Raw genomic sequence first — 14,697 nt, forward strand, 5'->3', positions numbered from 1 at the left:
AGAGATATGGCTAAATATATTTTATTAGCTTTGAAAACTTTACCACTTAGAGATATAGAAATTTGAAGAGTTGGTTTAATTTATTTTGATTCTTGGTTTTAATGACTGAAAAGATATCTCTGAGAACTGTATTGAGCCAAGTAGAAGAAGTACACTGTTGGCTATGCTGAGAAGGAGAAAGGGAGAAAGAGAAAGAGAAAGAGAAAGAGAGAGAGAGAGAGAGATCAATTTGCTGTTCTGTCCATTCATTGGCTGATTCCCATATGCATCCTGATAAAGGGATTGAACCTGAAACTTTGGCATGTCAGGACGATACTCCAACCAACTGAGCTACTCAAACAGGGCTAGATAATGGTAAATCTTTTTTCTTTTTTTTGTGGCAGAGACAGAGAGAGTCAGAGAGAGGGACAGATAGGGACAGACAGACAGGAAGGGAGAGAGATGAGAAACATCAATTCCTCGCTGTGTTAGTTGTTCATTGACTGCTTTCTCATATGTGCCTTAACCAGGAGACTACAGCAGACTGAGTGACCCCTTGCTCGAGCCAGCGACCTCGGGCTCAAGTTGGTGAGCCTTGCTCAAAACAGATGAGCCTGCACTCAAGCTGGCGACCTCGGGGTCTCAAACCTGGGTCCTCTACATCCCAGTCTAACGCTCTATTCACTGCGCCACCGCCTGCGATAATGGTAAATCTTAACACCATTCATTCCTTGTAGATGGAAAGAAGATAAAATGTAGATTCTAATGTTTTTTTCCTGTACCTCTAAACATCATCCTGTGTGCTCCACTCTGGAGACTGCTGCTAAGGCAGTGCCTCTATCCACAATGACAAAAAGATCAACACAAATTTAAAACAAAGTAAGAAAACTTTTAAATCTTACTTCATCAGGTGTAGCAACAAAATTGATGGCTGTGTAATAGCGGTCATCCTCCTGGGACAAGCTAAAGGTGAACTGATAGTCAATAAGAAGAGTATCTGTGGAAAGAAAGATGTATATTTAAAAACTGAAACAAAACAAAACAGGTGTCTAGAAACACACCTTGATTTTCTCATAAATATTCAATAGCCAGGAAAGCACTTTTGGCTCACTTATACCCAGGGACTGGGTTTTTTTTTCAAGGAAATGAAGTCTGTGGGCAGTATTATTTTGTTTGGGTTAACCCTCCAAACCCTCCTTGAGATTTTAAGCTCCAACTTAACTTACCTACAAATAATAATTAAACATCTATTACATTCTAGGTTGTGTTTAGGGATATAATGCTAAAGTGGGGAGTTGTTAATTTTATTTTAACTATTTAAGAAACTGCCATAGGGTTTTCTAAAATGGCTATACCATTTCACATTCCCACAAAGAATGTATTAAGTATTGCCACATCATTGTTAAAACTTGGTATTGGCTTTTACTTTCCAAGATAGTAAATTCAATGATGTGGTTTCAGGTTCCACATGATAACCTTTAAGAAATGGCCAGCTGTCTGGATTTGGTAAGGTATAAAAGGATGATATCCATAATTATCTGAAAAGGATATTAAAAGATTCCCCTTTTCAACTATATGTCGGTGAGGCTGAGTTTTTCTCAAGAACTTCTACCAAAAAGATGTATTGCAACAGAATATAGAAGCAGATATGAGAACTCAGTTGTCTTCTCTTAACCAAGGGTCCCCAAACTACGGCCCGCATGTGGCCCCCTGAGGCCATTTATCCAGCCCCCGCCGCACTTCCAGAAGGAGCACCTCTTTCATTGGTGGTCAGTGAGAGGAGCATAGTTCCCATTGAAATACTGGTCAGTTTGTTGATTTAAATTTACTTGTTCTTTATTTTAAATATTGTATTTGTTCCTGTTTTTTTTTTTTTTTTTTTACTTTAAAATAAGATATGTGCAGTATGCATAGGGATTTGTTCATAGTTTTTTTTTATAGTCCGGCCCTCCAATGGTCTGAGGGACAGTGAACTGGCCCCCTGTGTAAAAAGTTTGGGGACCCCTGTCTTAAGCCATAGTATTGGCTTTTGATTCTAGTCATTCTAGGAGTGTATCTCACTATGGCTTTAATATACATATCCTAAATGTCTAATGTAACCTGTTTTTTCATGTATTTATTGGCCATTCATATATATTTTCTTGGTGAAATATTTATTCAAATCTTTGTTTTTGAAGAGTTCCTCATATATTCTGGATATGAGCCCTTTATCAAATACACTCATTGTAAACATTTCTCTCGTCTGTGGATTGCTTATTTATTTATTTATTTATTTATTGTGGCAGAGACAGAGTTAGAGAGAGGGACAGATAGGGACAGACAGACAGGAAGGGAGAGAGATGAGAAACATCAATTCCTCGCTGCGCCTTCTTAGTTGTTCATTGATTGACTTCTCATATGTGCCTTGAGGGGGGGGGGGGGCTACAGCAGACCAAATGAATCCTTGCTCGAGCCAGCGACCTTGGGCTCAAGTTGGTGAGCCTTGCTCAAACCAGATAAGCCCGTGCTCAAGCTGGCGACCTCAGGGTCTCGAACCTGGGTCCTCCAAATCCCAGTCCAATGCTCTATCTACTGTGCCACAGCCTGGTCAGGCTGTTTTTATTTTTTAATAATGTTTTTTAAAATACAAATTTTTTTTTCTTTTTTGTATTCTTCTGAAACTGGAAACGGGGAGAGACAGTCAGACAGACTCCCGCATGTGCCCCACCGGGATCCACCCGGCACGCCCACCAGGGGGCGATGCTCTGCCCCTCCGGGGCATCGCTCTGTTGCGACCAGAGCCACTCTGGCGCCTGGGGCAGAGGCCAAGGAGCCATCCCCAGCGCCTGGGGCCATCTTTGCTCCAATGGAGCCTCGGCTGCAGGAGGGAAAGAGAGAGACAGAGAGGAAGGAGAGGGGGAGGGGCGGAGAAGCAGATGGGCGCTTCTCCTGTGTGCCCTGGCCGGGAATCGAACCCGGGACTTCTGCACGCCAGGCTGAGGCTCTACCACTGAGCCAACTGGCCAGGGCCAAAATACAAATTTTAAATTTTGGTAAGTTCCAATAAACATTTTTTCTTTTATGAACTGTGCATTTGGAATCATATCTAAGAACTCTTTCCCCTACACAAGGTCATAACATTTTTCTCTTTTCTCCTAGAAAGAAAAACTATTTTTACATTTATAGGTTCCAGGTGGACAGGAATTTTGGAGCGACACTATTCAACCCAGGAAAGCAGGTATATAACTATAGTGGCTATGCCAAACATTAACTCCTTTTCCTCTGGTTCCATAATCTGGTCTACTATGTGGATCTCATATTGGGAGAAAATGCATTTACCCATAAGGACCTGGTCACTTTGCCAGGTTTACCTTTCACTATAAATTAATCATTAGAGATTATACTTTATATATTAGTTCCTAAAGAGGTGATTAACTCAAATCTGTTTGAGAAAATAACTTCAACTATATTTTAAGAATTATTTAAAAAAATCTATATCCTATAATAAGAATTATGGTAGGCCCTGGCCGGTTGGCTCAGCGGTGGAGCGTCGGCCTAGCGTGCGGAGGACCCGGGTTCGATTCCCAGCCAGGGCACACGGGAGAGGCGCCCATTTGCTTCTCCACCCCTCCGCCGCGCTTTCCTCTCTGTCTCTCTCTTCCCCTCCCGCAGCCGGGGCTTCATTGGAGTAGAAATGGCCCGGGCGCTGGGGATGGCTCCTTGGCCTCTGCCTCAGGCGCTAGAGTGGCTCTGGTCGCAATATGGCGACGCCCAGGATGGGCGGAGCATCGCCCCCTGGTGGGCAGAGCATCGCCCCTGGTGGGCGTGCCGGGTGGATCCCGGTCGGGCGCATGCGGGAGTCTGTCTGACTGTCTCTCCCCGTTTCCAGCTTCAGAAATGAAAAAAAAAAAAAAAAAAAAAAGAATTATGGTAAAAAGAATGCTACACACACACACACACACACACACACACACACACACAGAAATATGGTGACCCCCAACCACATAATGGCAAATGAAATAAGTTTCAAGAGAACATAAGCAAGGAAACCAGAGATGTGTATTTCTGTATTCTTCCCTGTTAGCTAATATGAACATATTAACGTAAACCACAACCAAATTAAAACAGTTTAAAACTGTGTCTATATATGCATTAAACTTAACAGGATGTAAACACATCAAATAAGGGAACACTTCCACGGGTCACTGCTATACTCCTATAGCACTCACTATTCTCAAACAATGTTAAAGACAATAATGAAGTTTTACTGAACTGTTGTGCATCTAGACCAGTAAAAATTATAAAAACACTTACAGTAGCATGTTCCTTTGAGAGGGTTTCCCTGGTACCGATTTTCTACCTCACATCTAGGGGGGAAAAATTGAAGATTATTTTCTGTTGCTATTTAAGACTCTATATTCATTTTAAAATCAAGTAGATCCTTTAACATAAACCACAGTTTTTGAGTCAGTATAATTACATTCTTTACTGTTATTCAAATCAGGTGAAATAACAAGAATTTGCATTCATTTTTAATGCTGACTGCCCAGCCATTCACACCACCATCAACTAATAAACATTTGCCAAAGCTCGAGATAGATCCAAATATAATAAATCTAGAGCCTACTTATAATAATAAGAAACACATTTTCACATTTGTGTGAACTAAATATTCTTATAAAAGTGCAGTTAAAACATTTTTACTATCTTCATTTCTCACTTCTTTCCTATCCTCTCTGGATTAACTGATACTGTTCTTGAAATACAAGTGATAGAAGGCTAAACACAATGAATCTTTTTTTTTTTTTTTTAAATCTTGGACATGGTTCACCAGTCTGGAGAAAAAAATAAGTTCTAATCAAACAGAATTATTGATTTCCCCATAGCTATCATCTACGAACATCAACAAAACCATTTATGCAAGCACAACAGCTATGAACTACGCAAAAAAGAAGAGGAAAAGCTTGGGTCAAGCACTTGTCCAGAAATATAACTTAGGGATATTGTGTCCTTTTATCGAAGGTGATTATCAGTACTTGCTAATTTCTAAATCTCTTAAAAAGAAAGTCTTTCACTGGATCAATACTTCATTTCATTGCTGTATACCAAAACTGACGACAGGACTGATTAATTTTGCTCTATTACTTTTTTCTGTTTAAAGGAACCTAGATTCAAAAATTAAATTTACTCTTTGATTAGTCTTTTCTTCATGTGTTGGCATTAGGGCAGCCAATGAACACTGGTATGAAACAGAATGTGGACAGAACACTTCCCTCCTGAACACCACTGTCAAGGCCCCATCGCTGGTGATAACACTAGTGTTCCTTAAGCAGAACGAAGTTTACCAATGATATATCTGCTTGTATCAGCTCTATTTTGATACTGATAAACATTTCTCTCTAAGTCTCTTCTTGAGAGAATAAGCGTGAACATGTGTTTTATGAGGTGTTCTGGTGAGGGAGACGGGAATATATTAACTGGAGAACAATCTCTCTTCTTTCAACCTCCCAGGACACTAAAACAATTATTGCTAGTCCCATTACTGCTAGATGGGAAAACTGAGGTTCAGCACAGTTAAGTGATTCACCTCAGCAGGACCTGGCTCTGTGGAGACAAACAGGGCTAATACCCCACATCTTCATGCAGCCTCATGGATGGGGACCCCAGGATCTCCCCTGGAAGATGTCTCATAGTTTGTCAAGAAAAAGGCTACAAGAAGGGATGTGTTAAAGGGCAGAGAGGAGGATCATCTCCACTATCAGATAACCAAAATGCCAAATCAATACTGCCCTGGAATACCAGCTCTTCTAGCTCTTCCTTTAGAAAAGGGTTCACATTTCTTAAAATGACAAAAACAGAGTAGTGGCTGAAGTTAAATGACTAAGTCAGCAACCCAGGATATGTTAGTGTCACTCAAACATAAAAATGTGAATTACAGTCACTAAGGAATTGCTGCTAAACTGTCAATCTGCTCAGTACGGAGGCTAGGCTAGACCCGTCTGAAGTAGAAAGGGCAAAATTCCAAATCAATCAACTTGAGGCTCCCTCAGAGCCCATGACAACAAGGCACAGACCCAGCTGACCTGGCTGTCAGTCAAAAACCCAGGCGTGGCCTGCGGCAGGGGTCCCTGGAGGGTGGTACTCACAGCTGGCACTCGTCCCCCTTGACGCCCTTGGTGGTGCAGAAGCACTTGCCCGTATTGGAATTGCACAGTGATGCATGCCCGTTGCACTTACATGCTAGGGAGAGGAAAAGGAATGTTGGTCACAACTGGCTTAAAAGATTACTACTATCAGAGACTTTTTCTGAAACAAATAATGTTATCTGAATTAGACTTGATATGAAACAGATTAAAATAAAATCATTTAATGGGTAAGATTCTTGTTTTACAGTCAATGATTTATCTCAAATAATGTAAAGGCAACATTAAAGGAACCCAAGTCAAAGGACAGGAGGAAAGAATGTCATTTCCATCACCATCTGAAGCAATCACTATTTTCACCTTTTCAATAGACTCTCTTTTTCACTATTACAATTCATTCAATAAACCTTTATGAAGTATCTCCGGTGTGCCAGCCACTGAGTGTGAGGACACAGATACAACCCCTGCCCCCATGGAGACGTTCTGAGTGATGACTGTCCAAGGGGAGGGTTAATCTGGCTGTGCTCTGCCTCATCTGAGTGCCCTCTCCACAATGGTCGTTTCGAATCACACCAGGGCTCAGAACTGGGGTGGATTCCAATGGCAGGTCAACCTTCAGAGGCTGTTCAGGACTCGGCACCCTTTCTTTCCTCTTCTTAGCCTCTGGAGAAAACAACTCCTGTCACCTCCCTCCTCTAGCCATCTACACCTTTCTACCTTTTTTAGCCAACAGGTAAGTATGAGCCATGATGATTTTATACTCTGGTTAAAATAGTGAGTCTTTTTGCTTAATTCCTTTTCACTTTACATGCCATTTTGCTGTGAATAAATTAAAGGCATTATGCTGCAGATATGAGTACTTTAAAAATAAATCTTACAGAGAAAAAAATCACCCAAAGAAACCTGTGAAACAGAATAGTAAGGCAGTTAAAAGAATGAATGAACATTCAGAAACATGAGTGTTCAACTCCTGGCTCAGTTGAGTATGGAGAGGGGGTACAGTGTATTAATAAAAAGTGAAGGCCTGAAGTCAGTTTGCCTGGGTTTGAATTTAGTCCCCTCCACTGAGCTTCTTTGTAACTTTGGGCATGCTATTTAACTCTTCTTAGTCTGTTTGCTCATCTACATAATGGGGATAGTAACAGTGCTTATCTCCTAGGGTTGCTGTAAGGATGGAAATGAGACGGTACATGATGGTACAAGCATTCAATAAAGCATGGCTATTATTCTCAGCTTATGAATGATACAATTCTAAATGGAAAACATAAAAGATCTGGTGCTATTCACAGTATTTGAAATCATGCTTTCTATTGTGGATTGAGATTCTAAAAAATAAAGTTAGCTCTAAGTTCTGGACACTAGTACTCAGGCCCCACAAATGCTACAGAGCAAGATATAAATTTTCTAGATGGCAGATGCAGATACGGGGATGAAGACACAACAAGGCACAGACCCAGCTGACCAGGCTGCCAGTACAGGCCCTTGGAGGCACCAGCAGGCCCAGTAGTTAAAGTTATACAGCCTGGATGTGGTTCACAGCATGGCCACATCTCTCAGTGAGAAGTTGGGCAGGATCCTTGATTGTGGGGATAATACAAGCTCCTATGTCTTGGGTGGCTGCCAGCACTATACCTTACATAATAATGTTAGGTACTCTGATCACTATCTAATGGATGAAATCTATTCATAGGAATGGGAAAATGTTTTAATGAATATCTTTTAATCTGAGCACAAAATTATATTTAAGAGTGGTAGAAAATGACATTAGAAGAGTAATAATAAATGCTCACATCTACTGATTGAGGACTACATGTCATGCACTCCTCTGACTGCTTTCATTTCAACAACCACCCTATTATCCCCATTTTGCAGATGAGGAAACTGAACCCTAGAGAGGTTAAGGGACATACTACTGGAATACAGCTCCCTCCTGGCTGCTCTGGGATCAGAGAATTTAGGGAGTATCTGGGGCTTTTCTTTTCTTATTTATTTTCCTGCTCAGAACCTGAAAGGTCTTTCCAGTGGAAACTAGAACAAACCAAAAGTCAGTTTCGCTGGTCACCTATAAAAACATAATTTATGTCCTAACAATAAAATGTCCCATTGCTTGCAGAAATCTATTTGATATGTATGGGAAACGTGGGACTATTTAAATATTTAAAATATACTAGAAGTACTGAGGAGTCTAACTCCTGGTTAAAAACCCAGATGTGATTTTTTCCCCCTGGCAGGCCTTCCAGGGAAATCTGCCCCTCTCCACCCCCCCACCCCCCACCAGCCTGGGTGGGAGTCACTGAGGGGAGCTGCAGCCAAGATCTCAGGACCCTCTGGTTGGCCACTTCTTTCACATGTCTGCATCCCCACTTCAGATGGCTCATCCCCAAGTGTCTTTATCTGAGGCCTTGGGCACAGGGAATCTTCAGGCCTCTATGGAGCTTCCTTAATGGGGCAGGGGACCTTGAAGATACTTCCCACTCAGTCCCCAGTGCTTACCTACTCCCAGCCCTTCCCCTTCCCCCTCCCTTCTTTCCCTAGGGGCCATGAGATGGTTTAGGCTCCTTCACAGTGAGAAGACCCTGTGCCCTAGGTGGCCACTGTGTTCATCCACCTGCCACTCAACCAGTGCACCACTCTGAGATGGAACACAGAACAAGGGGAGTCAGTGCTTTTACCACTTATGGCCTCTTTCTTATACCGTCGCAGCAAGTGATTAAAAGCTTAATTCTTTCATGTTTGGTTTATTGCTTTAACTGGCTACTCTGACACATGGCAGCTCAGCTCACTGTCTCTCAGGCCCAGCTGAGCTGCTGACAAGGGTGACTTAAGAAATGCAATATCCAAAACCAAGTGGCTTCTCTCTTCCTGGCTAGTCAAATCAAACAGAAGCACCGTGTTCCACCTGAGCTGCAGTCAGTAACCCTGATGGAAGGATCTGACTTACGCTGACATTTCCCCCCATTGGTGGGATCACCATAGAAGCCCGATATGCAGGTCTCACAGTGCTTGCCCGTGGTCAGGTTCTCACACTTCTCACAGATACTCTGATTAATGCACTTGCTGTGGCCGTTGCACTGGCAAGCTGAAAGAAAAAGAATTTTCTTTTTGTCCCATTGCAGAACTGGGTGGAGTGAGTTCCATACGATTTATTTGCGACTAAGTTCCCTATTGCCTCTAAATACAAAATCATCAAAACCGGCTCACTAAAAACTAGTTTGAGAAGATCAACACATCAAAAAAGAGCTACAGTATGAAAATCAGAAACATACCACAGCAAGGTGAAAAACCACAGCCAGTAAAACAATGATTTTTGTTGCTATTCATTGTAAAAATAATATATGCTTATGGTAGTTAAATTTGAAAACTATAAGGAATGCAAGAAAATCATACGTAATTCCAGCACCCAGAGATCATTTCACATTTGCAATTTGTCCTTCCAGTATTTTTAAAATCCAGTTTTACAGAATTATGTTTACTGTAATATTCAATTTTGACTTCTTAAACATATATCACAATTATTGTACTACATTATTTCATCTATCATAAATAAGTTTATATGACATAATGATTTCTATGATGCATAACAGTTACGTAATCATCCCCTTACATTCTGATAGTTTGTTTTCAATTTTTCATTTTTAGAAAAATAACCATCTTTATATATAAACATTTCTGTAAGTGGAACCAGTAAGATCCTTGATGCACACAGGACTTGACAACTAGAAAAGCGGAAAAGCCTGAGCCTCTCGGGACTGCTCAGCACAGCTGTGCCGGCTCTTGCGCACTGCAGACTCCAGGCTCACATGACCTGCACCACAGCAAAGAGATAGCTGATTCTGAGGATCTGTCTCCTCCCAACCCCTAGCTTCATTGAGATATAATTGACATATAACATAATGTAAGTCTAAGGTGTAAAATATGTTGATTTGATATACTTATTATGTTGCCAAATGATTACCACCAGTGTTAGCTAACACCTGAATCACATCACATAATTACCATTCTGTGTGTGCGTGTGTATGAGAGAACCTTTAAGATTGATTCTTTCAGCAAGGTTTGCAGATCTTTCTTGCTTGATCAGCATGATATAGTATTCTACCATCTCAGAAACTTTCCATAGCCTTGCACCTGTTCTGTTTAGCACCTGTTTTCTACCCCATCTCTGTAGGCATTTGAGTTGTTCTACAGACCGCAGCTAAAAAACTTAAAAATGACTACATTAGTTATGACTGGTATATACTCGTTGTTCCTGTGAAGATGAGTAACCATACATACACTCATCCCTTAGTATCCACTGATACTCAAGTCCCTTGTTGGCCTTCTGTATCTGTGGATACAGAATCCATGGATACGGAGGACTAACTAAAGAGCAAAATGGCAAAGCACAACACACACAAAATGTGATACCCAAAATCATTTAGAAAAAAAATCTGTATTCTGGTTCAATATAAAAAGACTGAACAAATGTTTCTCTCTTCCCCATTTAAAATCACACTGAAATTACAGAAGAAATATAAAAACAATGATTAAATTAATAGGAGTGTGGGATAAGGAGAAAAAGTGTTTTCAGAAATACTGGGAGATACTTCAGATGTACTGAGGAATTTCTAGAAATTATGAAGTAGATATGGTCAATCTGACAGCACTACAATCCAAGAATGTTTTTCTTAAGGGCCTGGGAGCCATTTCTTTGAAATGAAAACATCATTTCCCAGTCATTTCAGGAATTTAGCCTAGGTGCATGGTGCCAAGCTGCAACCACCTGCTTGCCATAAAGATACACAAGGGTTTATTTTTTTCTTTTTTCTTTTTCTTTGTATTTTTCTGAAGCTGGAAACGGGGAGAGACAGTCAGACAGACTCCCGCATGCGCCCGACCGGGATCCACCCGGCATGCCCCCCAGGGGCGACGCTCTGCCCACCAGGGGGCGATGCTCTGCCCCTCCGGGGCGTCGCTCTGCCGTGACCAGAGCCACTCTAGCGCCTGGGGCAGAGGCCAAGGAACCATCCCCAGCGCCCGGGCCATCTTTGCTCCAATGGAGCCTCGGCTGCAGGAGGGGAAGAGAGAGACAGAGAGGAAAGGGGGGGGGGTGGAGAAGCAAATGGGCGCTTCTCCTATGTGCCCTGGCCAGGAATCGAACCCGGGTCCCTCACACGCCAGGCTGACGCTCTACCGCTGAGCCAACCAGCCAGGGCTATTTTTTTCTTTGGATAAAGGCAATTACCTATCACAGTGGCCACCCCAATTACCAGGTAAATTCAGGATAAACTATGAAAGAATGCACAGCAAACTGTGTCATCAAATCCTCTCACAGGCCCTGGCCGGTTGGCTCAGTGGTAGAGCGTCGGCCTGGCGTGCATAAGTCCCGGGTTCGATTCCCGGCCAGGGCACACAGGAGAAGTGCCCATCTGCTTCTCCACCCCTCCCCCTCTCCTTCCTCTTTGTCTCTCTCTTCCCCTCCCGCAGCCGAGGCTCCATTGGAGCAAAGATGGCCCGGGCACTGAGGAAGGCTCCTTGGCCTCTGCCCCAGGCGCTAGAGTGGCTCTGGTCGCAACAGAGCGATGCCCTGGAGGGGCAGAGCATCGCCCCCTGGTGGGCGAGCCGGGTAGATCCCGGTGGAGCGCATGCGGGAGTCTGTCTGACTGTCTCTCCCTGTTTCCAGCTTCAGAAAAATGAAAAAATAAATAAATAAATAAATAAATAGCCAAGCAGATACAACTCATTATATACGTGTTCTCAAGATGGATGATAATTTGTCCTCATGTGAGAGGATTTTTTTTTGTATTTTTCTGAAGCTGGAAACGGGGAGAGACAGTCAGACAGACTCCCGCATGCGCCCGACCGGGATCCACCCGGCAGGCCCACCAGGGGCGATGCTCTGCCCACCAGGGGGCGATGCTCTGCCCATCCTGGGGGTCGCCATGTTGCGACCAGAGCCACTCTAGCGCCTGAGGCAGAGGCCACAGAGCCATCCCCAGCGCCCGGGCCATCTTTGCTCCAATGGAGCCTTGGCTGCGGGAGGGGAAGAGAGAGACAGAGAGGAAAGTGCGGCGGAGGGGTGGAGAAGCTAATGGGCACTTCTCCTGTGTGCCCTGGCCGGGAATCGAACCCGGGTCCTCCGCATGCTAGGCCGACGCTCTACCGCTGAGCCAACCGGCCAGGGCCTGCTTGGCTATTTAAAAGGGTGAGATTTCAGTCTGTCTTTGTGATCTCATTAGTGGATTGCCTGTGATGTGCATCACAGTCTATTTAATGCTTATTCCATAATAAAACTGTTTTCTTTCTTTCCTTTTAATTTTTATTTTTTTTACTTTAGAAATTAAATTTAAAGGGGTGACATTGGTCAATAGAGTACACAGGTTTCAGGTGAACATCTCTATAGCATTTGAACTGTTGACTGTGTTGTGTGTCCATCACCCAAAGTCAAATAATTTTCTGTCACCGTGTATTTCCCTCTTTAGTCCCCTCTGCCACCCCTCTCCCTGGGAACCACTTCACTTTTATCTGTGTCCATGAGTCTCAGTTTTATATCCCACTATGTGGAGTATATATTTGTCCCCCTTTGCATCCCTTCCCTCTCCCTGGGCAACCACTTCTTTTTTTTCTACATTTGTGGAGAGAAATTTCTGGGTTGGCAGGAGACCTTATTTTTAATTTTTCTCTTAACAACTGCCAAGATATAGCAAACTGCAGATTTATATCACATGCATAGCATTTTTTAGTGTTAAAAATATACACTGGTATGTCTAGAGGTGTCTGTATCAAACTGTTAAGATTTTACCTCTCTGAAGAACTGGAGATGAGAAAAGGAATTCCAGTTTTTGTTTTACCTATATCTATAGCATTTATTTTTCTATTATGAACTTATTTCATTACTTTTGTAATGAATGTTAGCACAACTCACTTGAAATTCTTAGTATTTTCATTAATTGATATCAAAAATATTTTTCATGTAAAACTTTTTCTCCAAAAATGATGTTATATTTTTTTCTTAAAGGAGATCCATATAAATAATGTAGCTTTCAAGGTTTTATTCTTTGCAAATAGGTAGGGAAACACTTGATTTGGATACACAAGACATCTTACCTGGACAATGAATGAAAGACCAGTTGTATCTGCTGTCCTCCAGACACATGCTCGAATTGAGAAGGGGCTGTGGGTAGACATTTGCTAAGGGGGCCTGAGAAAGCATCTTCACTGGCCCTTTATAGGAGCCCTCTATGCACTTCCCTTTGCCGGTATTGCTGGGATCAGTACACCAGCCGCAGCCTGGTTGCTCCAAGCAATGACTACAGGTACAGTAGCCTGAACAATTTTCAGCTGTTAAAAAAACAGAAGTTGCAATTCACTATCACCTATAGATCTGAATTCATTGTATTTAAATTACCTTCTACTTTAACAGACTATTCAACTTCTGTGAGTCAAAATTTCTATTCTACTTGTGACTAAAATGACATAATAAGTTTGAAGAGCCCAATATCTTGTTCTATGTGTAACAAGGACTCCTCCCATCTCTCTCAACCCAGGATGTTGGAGGCAGAAGGGACGTTAGAGGTCACCTACTGGAAAGCACTTACTTTCCGAGTTAGAAGGTTAATGGGGAGATCCTACATGGACTGAGCAATATAATACTGAAGTTGAGCAGTTTTTCCTATACTCTGTGATCTAGTCTACATTTATTCACTTATGTCATTGTGCTTCATTCTGTATGAAGGTTTTCATCATGGAGCCGAAGGTCAAGTCCAGCTTTGTCCCTAAAATGTTCAGAGGCTGACAGCACTGCCTCAGAGCAGGAGTAGTCACTGTACCCAGGGCATTCATTAGTGCCTAGAGCTCACTTTTCACTTACGGGGACAGCTGCTCATGGTGTACCACTCCATACACTGGCCAAAAGGGAAGGAGGCCACATAGGCATTGGAGTCCACACACTGCTTCATGTTGCTGCACCACATACACTCAGAGCTGCCACTGGTACAGTCCCCACATGCTGTCCGCAAGGCACACGGTGTCCGGCACTGCTTGGCACTGTGGTTCGCTGGGAAGTAAACCCAAGAGAGACACTTAGAGCTCCTACTATGTTGGCTACGGTTAAAGGCTTTTCAGTGTGGGTTGTGACCCACTAGTATGTCATGATATCAATTCACTGGACTACACTAAATAAAGGAGAAAACAGAAAACATTAGAGTCACTATGTCCTATTTAGTCGAGTACATTTCTACACTTGGAGGAAAAAGATGTTTTTCTTTTCAAAGGGCATTAAGGATAGACATGTGGGAATAAGTTAATCTTTCTATTCAAGTAGAGGTTCTAAAACTCTTTGCAAAATAGGGTACCCAGGATGAAATTCAGAGGTTTTACAACCTACCTAAATAAGCAATACTGTATCTTCATATATTTTGGGGAAGAAGGAACACAACATTCATTAAATACACCACAGCACACAGGACCCAAAATGTCTAAAAAGCTCCCCTACAGGAAGTTTAGAAATATCTTAAGGTGACTCTTACAGACAGTGCTACAAATTCTCTTCCACCCTCTGTGTTCCTCAAATTATGATACCTTCTTAAAATGAGACATGATGTCAATGGAGTCCAGCCTC

General features: G+C 42.4%; 1 protein-coding gene across 4 annotated transcripts in view; it reads right to left on the bottom strand.

The window, feature by feature from the left end:
- The window catches only part of ATRN (attractin), a 149,670-nt gene that overhangs the window by 55,482 nt on the left and 79,491 nt on the right, over window positions 1-14,697 (bottom strand). For all 4 annotated transcript variants that reach the window (XM_066387329.1, XM_066387328.1, XM_066387330.1 and 1 more), the window contains exons 17-22: window positions 13,948-14,133; window positions 13,185-13,418; window positions 9,043-9,180; window positions 6,105-6,198; window positions 4,273-4,325; window positions 882-976 (exon numbers count right to left, since the gene is read on the bottom strand). In XM_066387329.1, the coding sequence (XP_066243426.1) occupies window positions 882-976; window positions 4,273-4,325; window positions 6,105-6,198; window positions 9,043-9,180; window positions 13,185-13,418; window positions 13,948-14,133 (800 nt within the window). The remainder of the gene's footprint in view (window positions 1-881; window positions 977-4,272; window positions 4,326-6,104; window positions 6,199-9,042; window positions 9,181-13,184; window positions 13,419-13,947; window positions 14,134-14,697) is intronic.

This window comes from Saccopteryx leptura, chromosome 5 (genome assembly GCF_036850995.1).
Source record: "Saccopteryx leptura isolate mSacLep1 chromosome 5, mSacLep1_pri_phased_curated, whole genome shotgun sequence".
In the NCBI taxonomy this organism is placed as follows: domain Eukaryota; kingdom Metazoa; phylum Chordata; class Mammalia; order Chiroptera; family Emballonuridae; genus Saccopteryx; species Saccopteryx leptura.